This window comes from Manis pentadactyla, chromosome 9 (assembly GCF_030020395.1).
Source record: "Manis pentadactyla isolate mManPen7 chromosome 9, mManPen7.hap1, whole genome shotgun sequence".
NCBI lineage: Eukaryota > Metazoa > Chordata > Mammalia > Pholidota > Manidae > Manis > Manis pentadactyla.
Window position 1 is genome coordinate 40,195,104 of NC_080027.1, and position 21,459 is coordinate 40,216,562.

The following is a 21,459-nucleotide window of genomic DNA, read 5'->3' on the forward strand; positions in this document are numbered from 1 at the left end:
CAGACTTCCAATGGTAAAATAAATTAGTAACCGGGATGTAATGTATAGCATAAGGAATATAGTCAAGATATTGTAACAGCCTGGTAGTGTGATAGCTGGAACCTAGAATTATGTATATAAATGTTCTACCACTGTGTTGTACACTTGAAACTCATGTAATGTAATACTGTGGTGTCAACTACCCTTCAATAAAAAATAATTATTTAAAAAAAAAACAAAACAAAACAAAATAAGAGCAGGTCCAAAACAAAAGACACTTCCTCTATATCAACAGTAAAAACAGCATTGAGTTTCCAAGAGAAAAGGTTATCTTGAGTCCTAGGGACATTTTACAAAGAGGGAGTAAAACTGCCTATGTTACAAAAACTACATCTTATTCTCTTGCCTCAGGGCCTAGAAAATATAACAACTACAAACTAAAAGCAATTTATGTTGCCTTTACTTCATCCTCCCACATCTTCCTCTTGGCAGTTTTTGACTCTTGAACTGCTATTACCCAAAGATTGGAGGCAGGACAATAGCTAAGGACAAGTAAGTGGCCTTTGGAGAAATGACCTAGCACTGTACAAATATGAAGGTCTCTGTTATTTTTATTTCTCAAATAAAAATCACCCCCAAACAATCTGAAGCTTTTAAAATTTCACAGAATGATATAGCACCCTTGAGGGAATAATGAGATCTACACATTGAGACACAGTGCTAGGTCTGGAGATAAGCTCTGGTATGTGATCCCTCCCTCACTGCCATGAGTCAAACTGAGTTACAGGATGCAAGATTACAACAGTAGAAATGGAAGAAGAGGTGGACACTTTGTACATGAGCACATTAAGTCTTGTCTCAGGAATGTAGGGCTCAAGGGAGTAAAGAGCCTGGCCTGAGATCTAAAGAGGAAAAAATGGCAATCTAGCTGCCTGTTTTTTCCAGGTTCTAGGCTTAGGGAAATAGAGGGAGTCACAAGATGCCTTCTAGTTTTTCAGTCTAGTTCCCCAGGTGGGTAAAAGAGATGGAGACTTGGGACAGAGCCTCTGCAAGCTGACAAGTGAAAGCTTTCACTGTGCCATCCAGTGCAGGAAGTGAGAAGCCTGCAGCAGCTTCTACCACTATCCAGCACTACTGTGCAGTCACCCTGTGACAGTGAATGACATCAGAGAAAAGCCTATGGTCCTAACGAATGGGGGCATCACTCCCTTCAATCAATGATGTTCATCTGGAGCCAGATGTTTACAGAGAGCAGGTTGTGTCTGCCAGCTCTAATTTACAAAACCTTGAGGCAGCTCCAATAGCCACATTTCAGTTCAGCTCAGTCAATACTTACTGTCCTCTACTTGATGCCAGGCCACATGCTAGACACCAAGGATACAAAGAGAAATGGGACATGGCCTCTACCCTTACAGAGCTCACTATCTAGAAGAGGAGATGGTCATGAAAACAGATGGTTTAAACAAAGCAGTAAGTTCTAGGACAGGAAGCACAAGGAACTCTGGCAGCTCATGGTAAGACAAGTGCAGGGAATCCAGAAGGTTTCTCAGAAGGGAAGATTCATCTTTTCCTTCCTTACCTTGCTTCTTCACTGGGATTTAAAGGTTGAGGATGTATTAGCTAAGGAAAAAGGAGGTTTTCCAAGTAGACAGAACAGCACATGAGAGGTCCTAAAACAGTATGATGATTTGGATGAAAAGCAAGAAGATGAATGCAGTTAAAGCACATCATCCATAAGATGGGAGAATAGGCTAGAGAGAAAGATGGGGACAAATGGCATCAAACACGGCATTAAGCTTTCTTTTATACCAAGCTAAGGAGTAGGCCAGAGCAGAGCATATGCAGAAAATTATCTTAAGAGGAAGGATCCCAAGAAATTAAAAAACAAAAAGCCAAAAATACACACATAAAAACAAAACTAATTTTATTTCTCACAATTTACGTGGGACTTTTAGAAGAGGGGTGTCTCAAATAAAACAACTCCAACCACTCTAAGGTGTCACAACTCAGAAAGGGCACAAATCATTCCTTCTGCATTTTAATAGCACTTTGTATCTTCCTTTTACCACTTGTCACTTTCTGCTCAGGAGCGTAATTATCTGGGTCTTACCTCTAATGGTGTACCAGCTCCCTCTGAGCACCAACCAGGTCTTGTTCATTCATCCTATAAAATTTTATTGCAACCCAGTCTGAAGAGGCAAGGCATACCCCTAAAAGTGCCTAGCACATAATAGATAAATGTTCAATAAGTGTTTCACAGCATCATGGAACGATGTGATATCAGAGCTGAAAGACTCTTGAAGAGATTCTAATCCAGAGTTTCTCAACCTTTGTGAAGAGTCTAATAAAACCTATGGACTCTGTCCCCAGAAAAATTCACATACGGGAAACACTGTACGTGTAATTTCAGGGCCCCCAATGCCCAGAAAGGTAAGGTTAACATGCTAGACATCCAAAGCATGAAGCTAATAAGTGGCAGAACCAGGCCTAGAATACAAGTTTCCTGGTTCCCAATTTAGTAGTCTTCCCACGACAAGTAATTTTAGTCAGGCTGTTTCCTGCTGGGAGGCTGCCTGATACAAGCCTCAGACATGGCAATGTTCCTCTCATGAAACTCTAGATAGGATGATGCTCAGGAAGACATGGCAAGCTAAGGGACTTCGGAGGCCCAAATATAGAGGTATTGGGCCTCTGCCAGGGAGAAAGAGGCAATGGGCTATGTGCATGGTTAGTTGGGAGCTCTAAAATGAGCCAAAGAACAAAAAGTGATGTTGGAGTCTGCCCAAGTAGAACAGCAACATTTTCTAAACTGTACTGTTTACAAGAAGGCATAGACTCAGGACTCAAAATCAGACCTTCTGGCTTTCAGGCCAATGTTGTGTCCAGAACCCACCAAAGTCCTCTGCACATGTACAGAAATGTAACTACCACAGAAGCAGTCTTGCAGCTGGGGCCAGTGAAATAGGCTAAATAATTTTCTAATGCTTAGAACTAATTTCCAGTTAACAGCAATAATGGATTCAGGAACACATACATATTTTAAATCTGTAAATACTATAAAACTCAGCTATTTGGCTGAAAATGTCAATCCACCTCTACTTGTCACAAACCATTCATTCAACTAAACTGAATGTATCATTTCCATTGTGAGGTCCATATTAAAGTAAGTACTAAGAAGATTTTTTTTTAAGTTATCACAAATAATACAATCAAATCATTTGCTTTTCTGTATAATAACCCGGCCTTAGGGACAAGATTGGGAGGAGCTGGCAGAAACATCTCTACTCTAGGTAATACCCGAACTAATTAACTGGAGAGGACTGAGGGCTGACTCCCTATCCTTCCTGGTTCTAATACTATCTAACCTCTGCATGTCTGATCTTCAGGTCTTTCCAAAAGCTGCACACTATCCTTTTCTAAAGGATACCTGCCCCCTTTACCTCTTGTGCTTTAACTAGGTGCTTGTATCTTCCAATGCCATGGGTTGGCTTTGTCTTATAGTGCCGACTGGTACTCAGCAGAATGCCATCTGAAAGAGAGAAAATAAGACAAACCTGTTTCAAAGCTCCTCCAGGGACAGACAGATCACATGTGAGGAGAGGAACTGACTGCAAGACTAGGAACATTTAGGGGTAGCCAGCCTCTTATTGGTTTTAAGAACGAGAGTTATTTCTTGATCCTGGGCATACTCTCATTTTACCCCCTTTTTCTCTCCTTTGAGCCCCTGTACTACGTCCAATCCCCACTACCTATCCTTCTTTGAGAAATTCTCTCTTGTCAGAGTCACTGGTGGAAGTTTCCTAATGAACATTGTATAGAGAAAGAGACAGGTGGCAAAAATAAGCAGGTAAGAGGACAATCACAAAATTCCACCTTGTTTTAAAAACCATCTAATTTGACTTATTTGTGCTGATAAGGAACTATCTCCAACATACACCATTAAGTGAATAACAATAAAAACAAAAACCTAAGGTAAAGAATAGTGTGCATGTGTACTACTACTGAGTACAAAATACAATCTCCATATACATATTCATTGTGGCAAGCCTGGAGATGCACCCTCTGGATCCCACTTCAAGGAAGGACTTGTTAATATATACATAATCTCCTTTAATCTTCATTATTTTTATTCTCATTTACAAATAAAGAAATTGCAACTCAAAAAAGATGGGGAATTGGCTGAGGTCATCCAGCAAGTAAAAGGCAGAACTACAACTGAAACTCAGGTCTACCTGACTGAAGAGCCTGTGCTCAGATGTGTGACAGTATCTGATATTCTGGAACACAAAATCTAACAATCTTTATCTCAGATCTCAGTTCCTCCTCTCTCCCTTTTCACTGAAACCAGCTCTCCACAGCTATGTTATGTCTGCCTTTCTCTCTTACTCTCCATGTTCTAGAGAAGTACTGGTCCTAGGTTCTGCTCTCTTTTCTCCTAGCTCCTGTGGTTCTGCCCTCATCTCCCCAGGGTCACCATTCTGTGAGGGACTAAACACAAAATGGTGTGGAAAAGTCTAATAACATCAAGTGAAATGTTTCTTAGGTTTCTCTTTGCTAAAATGGGCTTCCAAGCAGGTCTGCTCTGTGCCAGGCCAATCAGAGATTGGCCCCAGAGCCAGTCCTGCATTTGTAATGCACACTATCTCATCAAGAACAACCCTGGCTGCAGAGGCCTTCCCTGCATTTATAACCCATACTGTTTCATCAACCCTGGGATATCATGGATCTCTTCTATGATACGCATTGTCTACATTTACTATTACATGCCAACAACTGTATAGATACTGGGATAAAGATGACTAAAATATGCTACTTCCCCTGGAGACACTCATTGTGTACTAGGGAAGGATAATGGGAAAGCAGATAATTACCTTATGGTGTACAAAACACTTCAATAGAGATGAGAGCAAGGTGGTGAGTGCCTGCAGGAAGAAACAACTAATTCTGCCTTAAAAGGGTGGGAGGGTGGAGTTATATGTACGTGCAGGGGAATAGGTTCAGAAGTAACAGCTGCATTATTGAAAGAAGAGTAAGAGTTCCCCATGCAATAAAGAAGGAGGTGTTTGGAGCAGAGGTTATCAAAGAGCACTGAACATAAATGAGGTATCTTCTTGGCTGCTGTCCCAATTCTGCCTCTCTGAATCTAAAACCTTTGAATCTCTGAGGCTGTAGTTTCTAACTCTGCAATCTGGATCTTATGGTCTAGTGGGAGGCAGCAACCAGTAATGGAATAGTCACAAGATAAATATAAAATCAGAAATTGTGATAAGTAATAAAAAGCAGGACAGAACCCAAGAATGGACTAACAGTTACCAAAGGGAAAGGACTGGGGAGGACAGGTGGGAAGGGAGGGATAAGGGGGGAGGTAAAGAAAGGGGGCATTATGATTAGCATGTATAATGTTGGGGGGGATGGGGAGGGTTGTACAACACAGAGAAGACAAGTAGTGATTCTACAACATCTTACTACACTGATGGACAATGACTGCATTGGGGAATGTGAGGGGAACTTGGTGATGGAGGGCAGTCTAGTAAACATAATGTTCCTCATGTAATTGTAGAGTAATGATACCAAAATAATAAATAAATAAATAAAAGCATAGGGGACTACAGCAATACAATCAATGGATCTATTTTAGATTGGAGTGTCAGGGAAGGCCTCTCTGAAAAAAAAAATGACATTTGAACTTGGACCAATTTTCAGATGAAAACAGTAATAGTGGTTATTCCTCAGGTAAGGAAGTGGCTAGAAAGCAGGAGGAGAAGACTTACTATTTTATACTTTAAAAACATGCTCCAAGTACATGTATTACCTATTTTTAAAAAAACAAAATAAATAAAGACCTGAAAGACAAATAGTAGCTTAGATGGAAAGAGAGAGGATGAATGTTTAGGCAGAGGGAATAGCATGTGCAAAAGCCCCAGTGTGGAATATAGCTTGGCACATTCAAGGAAAAGAAAGGCTGTCAGTGTGGCTGATATAAAGGAAGAGGGGTGCACAGAACACCAGAGACTAGAGCAGAGGGTTCGAACACACCATGCTGGGCCTTGTTAAGGGTTTGGATTTTAGGCTGAACAACCATAAGCAGGGAAATTATATATCTGGTATATTTTTAAAAGATCTCTTTGGTTGTTGTATGGAAAGGGGCTGGGGAGAGGAAGTATGGATGGACAGGTTAGGAGATTCAAGCAGCAGCCTTGGCTAAGTTGTCAGTGATCTCACTGTATCCACATCCCCCTCTCTATTCCATCCTCTAGAGATGACAAATTAATCCTTCTAAAATATAAACTTAATCATTTTCATTAATTCAACCACTTATTCATTGCACACACACAATTTTTTTTAGTACTTGCTATGTGCCAGGTACTGTACCAGGCACCACAGAGACACCAATGAATGATACAGGGAAGGTGGTTGCCATACTTCAAAATGTTTGATGGTTTTCTACTACCCAAAGTGCATACCCTTAGGTAAGCATTTAAGAATCCTGATTTTATAATTTAGTTACAACTACTTTACCTCCTCATTCTCCCACTCCTTCAGGCCTTCAAAACCCTGCTCTCTAGCCACAGAGCAACACTTGCCATTCTGTATAATGTGCAGTTTTCACGCCTCTGTGCCATGCTGGGCAGTCATTCCAGCTGGGACTGCACCTCTCTCACTGGTAAAATCCTACACAACCTCTAGGGCCGCTACCTCAAATGTCACTGTCTCTGTGTACCTCTTTTGCTGCCCTAAACATACAAAGAGCAAGAGTTTATTTCCTGGTTATAGCTCTCCCATGCCTCCACTACACAATAAAACATGTGTAAACAAAAAAGAAAGCTCAGATGCCAATTGTGGAGAAAGTGAAGGTTCCTATGGCCAGGATTCTCACTATGTCCTGGTTGGCTTGCTCACTACATGTGTGGGCAATACGTTGTAACTCACTCTATATAAAGAGCTCTGCCGAGTGCTCTGGGCGGCACGGCTGCAGGGCTGCACAGGGGCAGGAGAGCAGACACTGGAGTGGTGGCAGCACCGAGGACAGAGACTGAGAAGGCTGCAGAGGCTTGCTGCATGCAGACATGCTCTGAGTGAATGGGATTCTAGTAATTGACCTGCCACCGTGGGAATAAAGTTGGGTATAAACCCTTTCACCTAAAAACATTCCACTGTCATTTTTTCAGTCTCACTGAATCCATAGTGAACTTGTCTGGGGCTGAAACCCACTTGCAAGTCACTAATCATCTTGTTTAAGTACACAATCACTCACCAATAGTTTCAAACAGAACCAGAAGTGATTTTTCAGACAATGACACATCTTAGGTGAAAACACCAAAAATGCCAGCCTCATCTACCAGAATTCCTTGGTAAAGAGACATTTTCAAATTCAGTATGGGGCAATTCTTATAATTAGAGCAGCTGTTTCATTAAGAAGCTGGTTCAAACTACTGTTAAATTAACCATTTTCCCCCTTAAATGGAAGGTTTTGGTCAAATTACCAGTGGTTAAACTGTTTAATTAGCCAGTTGTTTTAATTATAAAATTTACAAGTTTGAAGGCCTCTGATTTCCAATAAGTTCAACTGAATTCTTCTCCCTGTTCCATGTCATTAAGCTGAGTTTCCTGCTGTCACATTAACATTACAGCCTCCAGAGAGAAAAGGCAACTTTTTCACTGAAGAAGTCACAAAACCCCAGGGTTTCAAAAGGAGGCTTTGAAAATCTTCCAATTAGTGCAATTATAGGATGTAATCACTTCTCCCCAATCACGCCCCTTTCCTTTATATTTGCCACAGCCAACTGTCCTTCAATGTCCTTGTTTACTAAACTGGGAACTAAACTCATCAATCCAGGATGGGGATAAACAACATCATTTTAATTATTTCTCCTTCAGTACTAGAACATACATTTTTAGCAGGCCTAATAATGCAGGAGGGAAAGAGGAAAACTCTGGGGGAGCCTCAGCCAAGAATTAATGACCTGATGTTCCACTCAACCTGCAAGTCCCTGATATACCAAAAAGGCAGATATACCCCATACCCCAGTACCTGGCAAGTAATATATGCTCCCCAAAGGGTATATATATATATATATATATATATATATATATTTGGGTGTTTTTTTTTAAAGGTTCTTGATATATTTTACCAAAACATGATCTGCAATGATTTGGCCCTGGCAGTTACCCACTTTTTTCAGAATCTCTTTTCAAATTTTTTTTCAGTTTTTCTAATTACACTGAACTACTTGGACTTGAATGGACCATCTGACTCCACCTTTTTGCTCATCCTATAATGAGAACTCTGTGTTGCCTTCATTTAATCTCTTTAGACTTTTTTATAGATGTTTACTTCTACCTCTTTATATGTTTAAATCAATGAGAAAAGGATGATCACTACAATCATGCCCATCCTTTGGAGCAGCTGGGATGGTACCCTGGGCACCCAAAGCCACAGAGAATATTCCACATGAAGGTAGGAATGTGGCACTATGCCCTATTTTTCTTTTCTGAACATCACTATAATTCAATTTTGAAATCTCTGACTTTAAAGCTATCTCAAAGAACCCATGAAAAATGCCAGCAAAGCTGTCCTTTCAAGTAGAATTTATCTTGGTATGCCGACATTGATTGGTTACCCTGGGCCTTGCAGCCTTCTAGACGCTGGGATTCTAGGCACTGACCATAACTGAAAAATGGGCAAAGGAAAAGATGAATGGTGAGTAAACGTACGAAAATATGTTCAACCAACTAGTAGTCAAAGACATGCAAATTACAAATGCAAGGGATGGCATTTTTTAACATATAATATTAGCAAATATTAAAAAATACTACTCAATGTCAGTAAGTATATTAAAGGGGATCCTCAAATACCAAAGAAGTATAAAATGGGGTAATTTTTCTGGAGAGCAATTTGGCAACATACATCAGTGGCTTTAAAAACGTGTATTTCCTTTGACTCAAAAGCTAGACTTTTAGAAATGCATCCTAAGTAAATAATCAAACAAGGGGCACAATACCAATGCACAAGGGTATTTTATCACAGTATTTGCATTGCAAAATCTTGGAGAAAACTTAAATTTCTCCAAATAGGACACTGAGTAAATTATGTTATTATCCCCCACCTCTCTTTTCAAAACAATCCCTTTTGGATCTGCATCAACAACACTTAATATGCCTTATTTGATCCCAGATTTAAAAGCAAACTTAAAAAAAAAAACACCTCAGAATAAGGTAGCTATCAAGTATTAAAACATACCACAAAACTATAGTAACCAATAGAATTGAAATAGCTTGGCACTGGCATCAAATAAACAGACCGATCAATGGAACAAAGAAAATAGTCCCAGATCTATATGGACACTTAGTATATAATATAGGTGACATTCTCACATCCCTGGGGAAAAGATGGATGTTTCAATAAATGTTGAAACAATTGATAGCCTATTTTGGGGAAAAATACATAACATTCCCTACTCACTTTTAATTCCAGGTGGACCACTTAAATAAAGGTGAAAAAAAAATACCAGAAGATAACATGAAGGATTTAAAAAATAACCTTGGAGTGGAGATCTTTCTAAGCATAAAACACAATCTAGAAATCAAAAATTAATAAGCTTAGTCACATAAAAGTTTAAAACTTCTATTCAACAAAAATAAAGGATGGATGGCTAGAAACCACACAAAGCATATATGACAGAAAATGGTAATTTCCTTAATATATAAAAGCTATATAAAAAGTTCTTAGAAATCAAAAATGAAAAGCAATCCAATAGAAAAATGGGAAAAAAAATATAAATAGGCAGTTCACATGGAAATACAATGGCCAATAAAAATATGAAAAGATAAACTCTCTCAAAAAGTGCAAATTACAATGAGACTTAGTTTTTCACTAGTAAAAAAATGAATGTTTTATAAAACCCAGTTTGGGCCACAAAATAGAAATATAAATTAATACAACCTCTCTGAAAGGTAATCTGATTATATTTACCAAAATTTTTAATTCATAATCCATTAATTCAGCAATTTTAATCCCAGGATTTATCTTAAAAATGTATGGGAACAAAAAAAGAAATACAGATGGCCAACAGACACATGAAAAGATGCTCCACATCGCTAATTATCAGAGAAATGCAAATTAAAACTACAATGAGGTATCACCTCACACCAGTAAGGATGGCTGCCATCCAAAAGACAAACAACAACAAATGTTGGCGAGGCTGTGGAGAAAGGGGAACCCTCCTACACTGCTGGTGGGAATGTAAACTAGTTCAACCATTGTGGAAAGCAGTATGGAGGTTCATCAAAATGCTCAAAACAGACTTACCATTTGACCCAGGAATTCCACTCCTAGGAATTTACCCTAAGGACGCAGCAATCAAGTTTGAGAAAGACCAGTGCACCCCTATGTTTATCGCAGCACTATTTACAATAGCCAAGAATTGGAAACAACCTAAATGTCCATCGGTAGATGAATGGATAAAGAAGATGTGGTACATATACACAATGGAATACTACTCAGCCATAAGAAGAGGGCAAATCCTACCATTTGCAGCAACATGGATGGAGCTGGAGGGTATTATGCTCAGTGAAATAAGCCAAGCGGAGAAAGAGAAATACCAAATGATTTCACTCATCTGTGGAGTATAAGAACAAAGGAAAAACTGAAGGAACAAAACAGCAGCGGAATCACAGAACCCAAGAATGGACTAACAGGTACCAAAGGGAAAGGGACTGGGGAGGATGGGTGGGTAGGGAGGGATAACGGGGGGGATGAAGACGGGGGGTATTAAGATCAGCATGCATGGGGGGTTGGGAGAAAGGGGAGGGCTGTACAACACAGAGAAGACAAGTAGTGATTCTACAACATTTAGCTATGCTGATGGACAGTGACTGTAAAGGGGTTTATAGTGGGGACCTAGTATAGGGGAGAGCCTAGTAAACATAATATTCTTCATGTAAGTGTAGATTAAAGATAACCAAGAAAAAAAGAAAGAAAGAAAGAAAAGGGGGATTAGTCCATGATAGGATAAAACTAAATGTAAATCAACGATTAATGTATGCTTTAAATATCCTTAACTTTGATCACTTAAAGGGTGTCAGATGATCGGCTATGGAGGTACACTTTTCTGATAATATTCTTTTCTCTTAAAAAAAAGAAAAAAAAAAAAAAACAGTTCCTGTGTGGTGACCTCCAATGAGTTCTACACAATGGTATAAAGGGCAGATCAAAGTGTGGGCAAAGGGTATGTCTGTATTTATACAGAGGATCAAAGCCTAATTTGGCTACCCAGAAAATGAACTAAGATATGATATGAAGAAGAACTTCCAACATCAGCACTCTCTGGAAGAGTCATACCAGAAGACGATCATCAAAAAACCTCAACAAAGATCCAGGCGATGCTGCAGTTGTAGCTGCATTCATCCCACAAGTTCCTGGACTTGCCATTGGAATGAAGAAGGAGATATCTAAGCTGGCCTGTGCATACAGTAAAACAACAAATTTGACTGGATCTATACTGTCGGAACTCAACCAAGAATTAGGAGAAGTGCAAGTTGCAGCGCTCCAAAATCTTGCGACTATAGACTATCTACTGTTAAAAGAACATATGGGATGTGAACAATTCCCAGGAATGGGCTGTTTTAATTTGTCTGATTTCTCTCAGACTGTTCAAGTACAGTTGGACAATATCCATCATATCATAGACAAATTTTCACAAATGCTTAGGGTGCCTAACTGGTTTTCTTGGCCTCACTGGAGATGGCTGGTAATTATAGATCTGCTTTGGTTATGTAACTGTATTCCTGTTATGTTAATGTGTGTGTGCAATTTAATTAGTAGTTTAAAACCTATACATGCTTAAATTACTCTACAAGAAGATATGTCAAAGAAATAATCAATCTCCCCATGTTTTCTTCCATCTGCTACCTCTGTAGCTTTTCTTCTTCCTTCCTAATTACAACCCTTAAATAGAACTCGTGCCTCATATAGAATTTACCGAGTATCATAATTCCTCCAAGTGCTAAAGATACCTCAAGACAAATGTGGCATAGAAGCCACAGGGCATAAATCTGCATAGAAGTAAAAAGCTAACCTTTTCAAACAATATGGCTTCTCTCTCACTTACCAACTTTACATCTCCCTGTATGGCCCCAGAAGATGACTGGTTAGCCAGAGACGGGTAAGATTCCTCAAGGGAGGAACAACCTAAGACAGGCACAGTCGCAGGGGGTCCATCAGGTGAGAAATTGGGGATCAACAGAGGTGAGGCTTAGAACCTCTCCCCCCCACTGTTTTGAGAGAAATCTTCTGCATCCGTGGATGTTTTGTTGCCCTTGTGTAGCTTGGATTAACACATAGTCTACAGGCACACACTTGATCATCTACATTTGCTCTCTTACAACACTAAACTAACTTTTCTACCTTTGTCTTACATCTACCTACCACTTCAGCATTTTATTAAAAATAATAATAATAATAATAATAAAGGGAGAAATGTGGGATCCACATATAAATCAAGTATAAAAATCAAACGAATATTCATATTTGACCTGATTGTTTATGGTTCATAATGCGTGATCAAAACCGAAAGTTTCTGTGATGACTGCCCTTGCACTGTTCACCATGTAAGAACTTATTCACTATGTAAGAATTTGTTCACCATGTAAGAACTTGTTCATTACACTTTAGAAGATTGGAGACTGTTGAGAATTAGGCTTGGGGTTGATTAATGATTGTGCATTGAGTCCCCTATACAGAATTTTATTGTTGTTAACAACCATTTGATCAATAAATATAAGATATGCCCTCTCAAAAAAAAAAAAAATGTATGGGAACAAGTTTGTAAAGAAGTATGAAAATGGTGACTGCAGCATTTTCTGAAATAGCAGAAAGTAAAAACAACCTATATGTCCAGCATTAAGATGTAGTCATACATACACATACTATATATATGTGTTCATATATACTATAAAACTTTCTTGAAAAATATATAAGAAGTTGCCACCAGTGGATACCACTAGGGAGTAAAACTGAGAAATAGAAGAAAATTTAACTTTTAATCTATATCTTTTGAACAGTTCATATTTATTTTACCACATGTATCCATATGAATGCATTTCAAATTTTTAACAATTGATAACTTTAATCATAATTTTTAAAAAGCCCCTTCTTCAGAATACATACCTGCTCAAAATGAACTTTGCCTCTGATTGATAGGTAAGGCATGAGATCAAAGTTAGGGAATAAGAGGACTTGAACATAGTACCTTAAAAAAAAATACTGTAAGGACCAAGTGGCCCCAGAATGTGTCACTGTGTCATGCGGACAATGTTGAGCGCAATGAAAGCAATCAAGACCCTGCAAGTTCAAGAGAAGTTTTTACCTCTAAATACCTAGAAAATTTTTAATTGGGGTCTTTCCCAAACTAAGAGTTATTACCAGAGGTAAATTTTATCTGAATGACTGATCTGTATAGCAGAGCAAACATCGAACTGCCAAACATCTGCTCTTCTTACTGCCCTGTGAACTGCCCTCCTCCCCTTTATGCTTCAGGCCCTAGCCCATTATGAGTGAGATAATCCTATTGTGGTTCTTTAACAGACTGTAGAGAATACCCTTATTTCTAGAAATATACATTGAAATATTTAAGGGTGAGGTATGATGTCTGATAGAGAAAGCAAAATATAAACACAGTTGAATAGTGGTGAATACGGAAGTGTTCACTGTAGTGTTCTTGGGAGGAAAAATCTTAAAAGACTGTAAGCTTCCAAATGACAAGGACTGCCCTCTTAATTTAATATCCCCAGCACCTAAAACACACCCTGGTACAATAAATGCTTGTTGAGAGAATGAATAAATAAAAAGAAGCCTGTATTTTGAGATGCTGAGCTTTAGGGCTGGTAGAAATGGTGATTCTCTACACAGTGCCACCATCTTCTGAAAAAATTAACAGAAATATACCCTCTTATACACTGCCTGGCACATATCAGTCACTCAGTGAATGTTAGTTCTCCTCTTTACTCTCATTCCTTTGCTTCTGATACTCTTTAGGCAAAGGACAGATGTCATTAAAATCTAACAACTGCTTTGAAATTTCTCACATGACAAAGCAAAAATGACAAGTAATTGGGTTGAAACAGAGATTGAAATGCACTGAGTTTAATCAGACTGAATAGATATTCATTTTGGATAAAAAACTAAGAGAAGCCCCAACCTGGTAGATAGTGGACCTAAAGACAGATCTGAAATAGTGGCAATAATAATAATAATAATAATAATAATACCACCACAACCACCAGCTAACATTTTTGGGCACTTTATGTGTTTTATCTCCTTGAATCTTTGAATAATTCACTGTAGTTTGTACTATAATTATGCCCATTTTTAAAATGAGTAAAACAAGCTATGGAGAAACAGCCAAAGGTCACAGAGTAAGCATGTGGTGAAGTCGGAATCCAAACTTACTAAAGAGCTCTTGCCCTTAACCAGTACTTTATGTTCTTGCCCTTTTCTCTATTTCATGTGAGGGGTAGGATTTGGTCTCAGCCACCCTTCTCAAAGATATGTTAGGCATCTTTTAGACAAAATTATTACTGTTAGAGGGTGACTTAAAGCAGGCAGACTACATCAGGAAAACACTGCATACCTGTAGAACAGACGGGATTCTTTCCTGACATTCTGAACCTAAAAAGAGGGAGAGAGACTGTTAAGGCAATTAGGATACTCACATTTTATTGCAGTTAACAGAACTTGTATGCTCCTCATTAAGAATAATTCAATGCTAGATATGTCCTTATTCCCTCTTTCCTTTCTTTCCACAAACATCGAGTACCTACTATGTGCCAGACAATGTGCTAGGTTCTGAGGATGCAAAAATAAGTAAAATGTCTCTATCTATGGCCTAGTTGGAAGAGAGACATGTAAGCAAATAAAGCACAGGCCACAGTACAGTGCTGATCCAGGACAAAAATATGTACTAGATTTGGTGGAACACAAAGGAAAGTATGGCCATTTCCTTCAGGGAGGTAAAACTATTTGAGCTGAGTTTTAAAAATGAAGAACTGCTCTCTATATAGCCTTATACAGGAAAAGCATTCTAGGAAGAGGCATGAAAGTGGCATGTTTGGGGAACAGCAAGCAGCTGGATGTAAGTAAAACTTAAGTGGCAGGAAAAAAGGCAGAGTGAAAGAAGTACTCAGGGGCCAGGTTCTGAAGAAGCTTGTATGCTCTGCTAAGGAGTTTGGTCTTACTCTGTGTAGCAATGGTAAGCTCCTGGAAGAGTTTAAGCATGGGAGTGATATGATCAAGTTTAAGTTTTGGAAAGTTAACCCTGGCAGCAGATGAGCAATGAATGGGAAGAGGTGAGATTGGGGCAAGAGAACCAGCAAGGTAGTTCTCGCAATAGCCTTGCATTATTAGAATGTGTCAGGAAGGGTGAAGAGGAAGGAACAGCAATGAAAGCCAAATAGAACACAGAAACCAAAGAACATGGAGGAGAAAAATATGGCTCTGTTTGGCTGGCTATTTACGAGCATTCTATGAAGCTTTGAAACTAAACTGCAGAACAAGCTGGAGACCAGCAGATCAGTGATTAAATGCTGGCTCTGCCTTTCCAAAATGTGATCTTAGGTAATTTTTAAAAATATCTCTCCCAGTTATCTCATATTTAAAATACAAATAATAATAATTTAATCTCATGAGACCAAAAATCTATCTTAAGCTCTTTGAGCCAGTTTCTACTTTGCTAAAATTATTATATTTATACTTGCCCTGTAGTGTTTTTGTGAAGACTAAAGAGAACATGTAAAATGCCTAGCATGGTGCCATAGTAAGTGCTTATTGAATAGTTGACTAATTAATGATAGAAAAATAAGATGGGAAGGAAATAAGAGGAGAAAGCCTTCAATAAATGTAAAGGATTAAAGAAATCATCCAGGCTCAGAAGTGCCATATGGTGCAGGAAGATGTGCAATTCATTGTTTTATACCATGTGGCTGCCACACGTAAGACACTTGGTGAATATATTTGAACAGAAAAATAAATTACCATCTAGAGAAAGGGAGGGGTAGCATACTGTATATGCAGGACAGTGAAAAAGAACTTGAGTTTGAATCCTAACTCCAATTCATATTAGCTATGTCATCCCGGAGCTACTGATTAATCTCCCCGGACCTCAGTTACTACACGTAAAATTGAGATATCACCTGTTTCACTATGTCACTATGAGGATGTATTCATTAAACAAATATTTATTAAATGTCTACTATATGCTAGACACCATTCTAGGCTCTAGAGATATAGCAGTAAACAAAACTAACAAAGTCTTTATCCACATAATGCTTAAATCCTAATAGGGGAGCAGGGAAGATAATTCAAACATATATATACATACACACATATAAAATGTGTCAGGTGGGAATACCTGCTATGAAGAAAAATAAAGCAAGGTAAGGGGATAGAGATTGTAGAGGGGGGCTATTTTACATAGGGTAGTCAGGGAAGGCCTCTCTGATGAGATGACATTTTGGCACAAACTTGAATAAAGTAAGGGGGCAAGCAATACGGATATCTGAGGGACAAATGTGCAAGGATCCTGGGGTGGCAGAGTGCTTAGATCATCAAGAACTAGAAAAGGCAGCCAGTATGACTAAAGCTGAGTAAGTAGTAGGATATGATGAGGGAACAGATGATGTAAAACCTGGTAGGCCATGGTATAGACTGTAGATTGTATTTTGAGTAAGATGGGACGCCACTGGAGAGTTCTGAGAGAGAAGTGATGTGAGCTAACTTGATTTTAAAAGAAGCCCTCTGGTTTAAGTGTGAAGGACAGCAAACAAAATAAAAGCAGGGAGCCCAGTTAGGAGGCAGGTAACGGTAGTAAAGAATACGAGAAGCTAAGGAACTGGTCCCCAGTAGTTTGGCAAAACAGAAAGCATGAAACCTGAAACTGGAGGTGAGAAATGGTTTGATTCTGTACGTATTTCAAAAGCAGAGCTGACAGAATTTGCTAAAGAATTGGATTTAAAGTGAGAGAAATAACAGTGCCAAGGATGACTCCAAGGATTTTGGCCTAAACAAATGGGTGAATGGAGTTGTCATTTACTGAGAATGGGAAAAGAGCAAGATGCTCGAGATGCTTAGTAGACATGCAAGTGGAGATGCTGCAAGAAAAAAGCTGTGTGAACTAACTAGCAGAACACAAATACTAGGTATGTTTATTTATTGTTATCAATATTCTTACCTTAAGAGGGAAAAGGCTTGCTTAAAAATGGTATCATTCCTCTGACACAGCACCTACAGCAAAACACCCATGTTAAGACAATCTTAAACATGCACACTTCCAAAAGAGGCTAGAAACCCATAGTACACAAACCGCAAAGGCTCCTGTCTAGCAAAGAAGCTGTCCTACAGTTAATACCAAACATGAAGGCAAATCAAGGTCATTTCCTTTCTTACTCCACCCACTAAAGAAAATGCCCAAAAAACGCAAGACCCTCTTCCATGCTGCCTTTTCTTTCTCTTTTTTTTCATACCCTTTCCAATTCGATCTATTTTTTCTAACATTAATCAACAATTATTAGGTATCTGCCAAGCACAGGCACGATGTGAGATTTTCTTAACTCTTCCCTAGTTCTCAAAACACTGCATGGCAATTTTACAGGTGATGCAACTGAGACTCATAGAGGTTATTTTCCTAGAATTTATAGCTAATAAGTGGCTAAGAGGACTGTCTTACTTCAAAGGCTATGCCTCTATTACAGCACACTATCTCTCTGAATAATAATGATACAACATCAACAAAATGAGAGTAATGAGAGGAGGCGGCACCAGTGGCAGCTTTCCTCCCTAAACTTCCTCTGTATTTCAGTATTTCGATCTCACTCTGCCCTCCTGACACCCACTCAAAAGATGAGTGTGCGGCTTCCCTCAGGGAGTGTTTAACATAGAGGAGGTCATCTTATAAAGTAACTAGATAATATTAAATGTCCTTAAGGTCCCACAACATGAAGAGAAAATCCTGTCCACTACAGGTAACAACTTAAATTTCTTCAACATGTATGTTAAAAGCCTATTATTATTTTAAAAAAGTAAAGTCTGAGAAACTGTCATAGACCAGAGGAGCCGCAGAAGACATGATGACTAAATGTAATATATTATTCTGGATGGGATCCTGGAACAGGACATTAAATTTAAAAAATGAAAACAATATGAATGAAGTATGGACTTTAATAATAATACATCAACATCAGTTCACTAATTATGAAAAAATGTACCACACTGATAATAGGGAAAACTGGATGAGGGGTACATGGGAATTCTCTGTACTGTGTTTGCAATTTTTCTGTAATTCTAAAACTATTCTGAAATGAAGTTTATTTTTTTAAAGTCTATTATGTGCCAACTACTGTGCTGAATATTAAGGAGAATATAAAAATAAAACCTAACAACATGAATTTTGAAAACATTACGTTAAGTGAAGGAAGTCAGTTGCAAAAGGCCAAATACTATATGATTTCATTAACATGAAATATCCAGAAAAGGCAACTCTATAGAGAAAGTAAATAGATTAGTAGTTGCCTAGGGCCAAAGGGTCTAGGGATCTGGAGATAACAGCTAAGAAATATGACGTTTTCTTTTGGGAATGACAAAACTGTTCTAAAATTGACTCTAGTGAGGGTTGCACACTCTTGATGCCGGGGTTCTTGTTTGCGGAGCCAAAGAATGAGCTTCACAAACAGTCAAGGTAGGAGAGCAAGGTACAGGCTTTTATTTAGAGATACAGTGAAAGGACAGAGCTCCCGACTCATGCCAGGAGGGTACAAGAGAGTCCGTAGTGGTGCGGTGTCTAGGGGGTTTTATAGGCAGCTGAGGATTTTTCGAGAACATGAAAAAACTTAGGGGTGTGGACTTGTTAAGTGGTCTCTGAATATGTAGAATTAACTTAACACAAGCAACTTCCTCTGATGATTTTTCCCTGAGATACCAGCATCTTGGTCTGTGGGCACAGGAAACAAGGCCACCTGCTCAGCCCCCCAAGGTGGGCTGAGGTATTGTTTGCTAAAGAGTACGTTAAGAATTTCTAACTTCTTAACTTCTTGGGTATTAAAATGCAATCTTATCTTTAAGGTGGAATCCTTCCTGCCTTTTACTGTGTTGTTTATTCCTGGGCTTACTTGCTAAGTTAGTTGCCCAGTTTGCAAAATCACTTCATCAGATCTGAAGGAGGAAAGACAGAACATAGGCCTGGGCCTTTTAGTATGCTAAAGAGAACCTTACACATGATTATAAATGGTTAGCATAATAAAACATGTGCTACTCTTCTTTATCTGGGGAACATTAACTGATTTTACTGAAGAATGATTCTAGAGCTCAATGTTTAACAGAGTTTTAGCAGTGGGGGTTCCTTGCATGTAGTTACATTGCTCTGACTGAAAATATTCCGCCCTGCTTTTTCCCAGAGGCCCTCACCCTACTCTGACTACACCCACAGTCCCTGTCTCACTCTGAATATATTAAAGACATTGAATTGTACACTTTAAATCGGTGAATTGTACAGTATATGAGTTGCAGCTGAATAAAGCTGTTAAAAAAAAATGTAAGCACAATCCCCGTCCTATAGGAGTTTGAATGGTTGGAGATACGACATACGTTTGCATTAAATAGCTAAGCAATACTGCAAGTATTATATGATTAAGTCAAAGTAGTGGTACAAACAACAAGCACCTCTGACAGGAAATCCACATGGAGATGGCCAGAAGTTTTTAGCTTTTGGGGTGTTACAGACATTGCTGAGAATATGCTCAAGGTCATAAAATTTCTCCCCAGATACATATAGGCATGGATATACAAAAGTTTGCTCAGTTCATCAAGAGATTCACTGAAACTCCTAACATCACCATAGACCATTATGCTAAACCAAGAAGGCCTCGGGGGCAAAGGGCAAAGGTCATGTAATATTCCTCTTAAGGACATTGTAGACATTCAATCAATGTTTGTTTTGGTGAAAAAATAAATGATTAGGAAGAAGTGAATGAGTGATAATCATTGCTACCACTTATTAAGCACCCACATCTATTTTGTTGAGAACTTACCATGTGTATAAATCATAATTCCCTTACAGAATAAGTATTATTATTCTGTTGAGAAAACTGAGATTTTACAATTGAGAAAACTGAGATTAAGTAATTTACTCAAAGTCAAACAGCTACTAACAGAACATAAGATCATAGGTTCCTCTGACTTCAAAGTCCATATTTTCTCACTATTCTACACCTTTTCTTACCTAAACAAATGTGTTAGTGCTTAGGAAATTAGGTATTGAAATGATCAAATTTAAGAAAAGTCTCCCAGAAAATACAAGGTCATGAAGACAGGAAAGCATATAAACACATGGAAAGGCAAAATGCAGAGACCATCCTAAAAATCACAATTGAATCAGATGCAAAAGTATGTGTGTAATATGCTTAACCTAATATTGGCCACCATAAAAGACAGCATAGGCAACTGGGAGTCCCAGGAGACAGGAGCTCTCACCAGCTGCATCACCACTGGCCACCATAACTTGGCTAGTACTTCCTTTCTTCGGAGTTATAACAGAAGACCCTACAGTTCCTCCAGGCCCAAGATCTATCAACCATGACAAATAGAATAGAAATCACAGTGAACAGAATATCTTCTTAAATGTGTCACTTCATACAGAAGAGGTATTAGCAGGGAAGAAAGATCTAGATGACACTTTCGTCCTCACTTTAATTGTTCAGATTTCTGAACAAGTACAATAGTAAGGGATTTAATTATCTAAAAGCCATGCTTATACGATTGACTACTTTCGGGAAGACATGCAAATTATGCTGTGAATTCTGCCTTTCAGCTCTGGGAAATACACTTCCTCTCCCCTGCAATGCTTGCCATTTATTTGTCAGGACAAAAGTAATCTATTTTGGGACTATATCCACAAATATCCACTCCCTCCAGTCAGCGAATGAAGAGCAGCTCCCGCTCTGAAACAAATGGAAAAAGAGGCTGTGAAGCTAATCAATGAATGAATGAGGACATAGCTGTCGCAGTGGGTTACAAAAATAGTTGTCCTATGTTCTCAAGAGACAGGAACCAGGAAAGGACTGCACAGCTACCAAAGAACTAAAGTCACAGGTCAAAAGCTATATAGTGTGTGGGTAGCTTTAAACACCAGAGCCCCAGGGTAGATGATAATAGCAGTGGGTCAGGGACCCATGAGGCAAGCAACTAAGAGAGGTTTTATGAATATTAACAGATATATTTGCATATTAGCTATTATTTTACATACCAGCTACTATCACTTATTGAATATATCCTTAATGCTAAGCACTTGACACACACTATTTCAATTAATCTTTACATCAATCCTTTGATAAAGTCATTATTGAGACAACTGCCTCTATTTCATAAAGGAAAAAAATAGAGGCTTAAGTAAATTGCCCAGTTATAGGTTTGGTAAGAGGTGCCAAGAATTCAAA

At 38.6% G+C, this 21,459-nt stretch overlaps 1 protein-coding gene across 1 annotated transcript in view; it reads right to left on the minus strand.

Moving 5' to 3' along the window:
- The window catches only part of MRPL48 (mitochondrial ribosomal protein L48), a 54,574-nt gene that overhangs the window by 27,946 nt on the left and 5,169 nt on the right, over window positions 1-21,459 (minus strand). Inside the window, exons 2-4 of the mRNA XM_057507230.1 lie at window positions 17,205-17,257; window positions 14,610-14,647; window positions 3,420-3,508 (exon numbers count right to left, since the gene is read on the minus strand). Of these exons, the coding sequence (XP_057363213.1) occupies window positions 3,420-3,508; window positions 14,610-14,647; window positions 17,205-17,257 (180 nt within the window). The remainder of the gene's footprint in view (window positions 1-3,419; window positions 3,509-14,609; window positions 14,648-17,204; window positions 17,258-21,459) is intronic.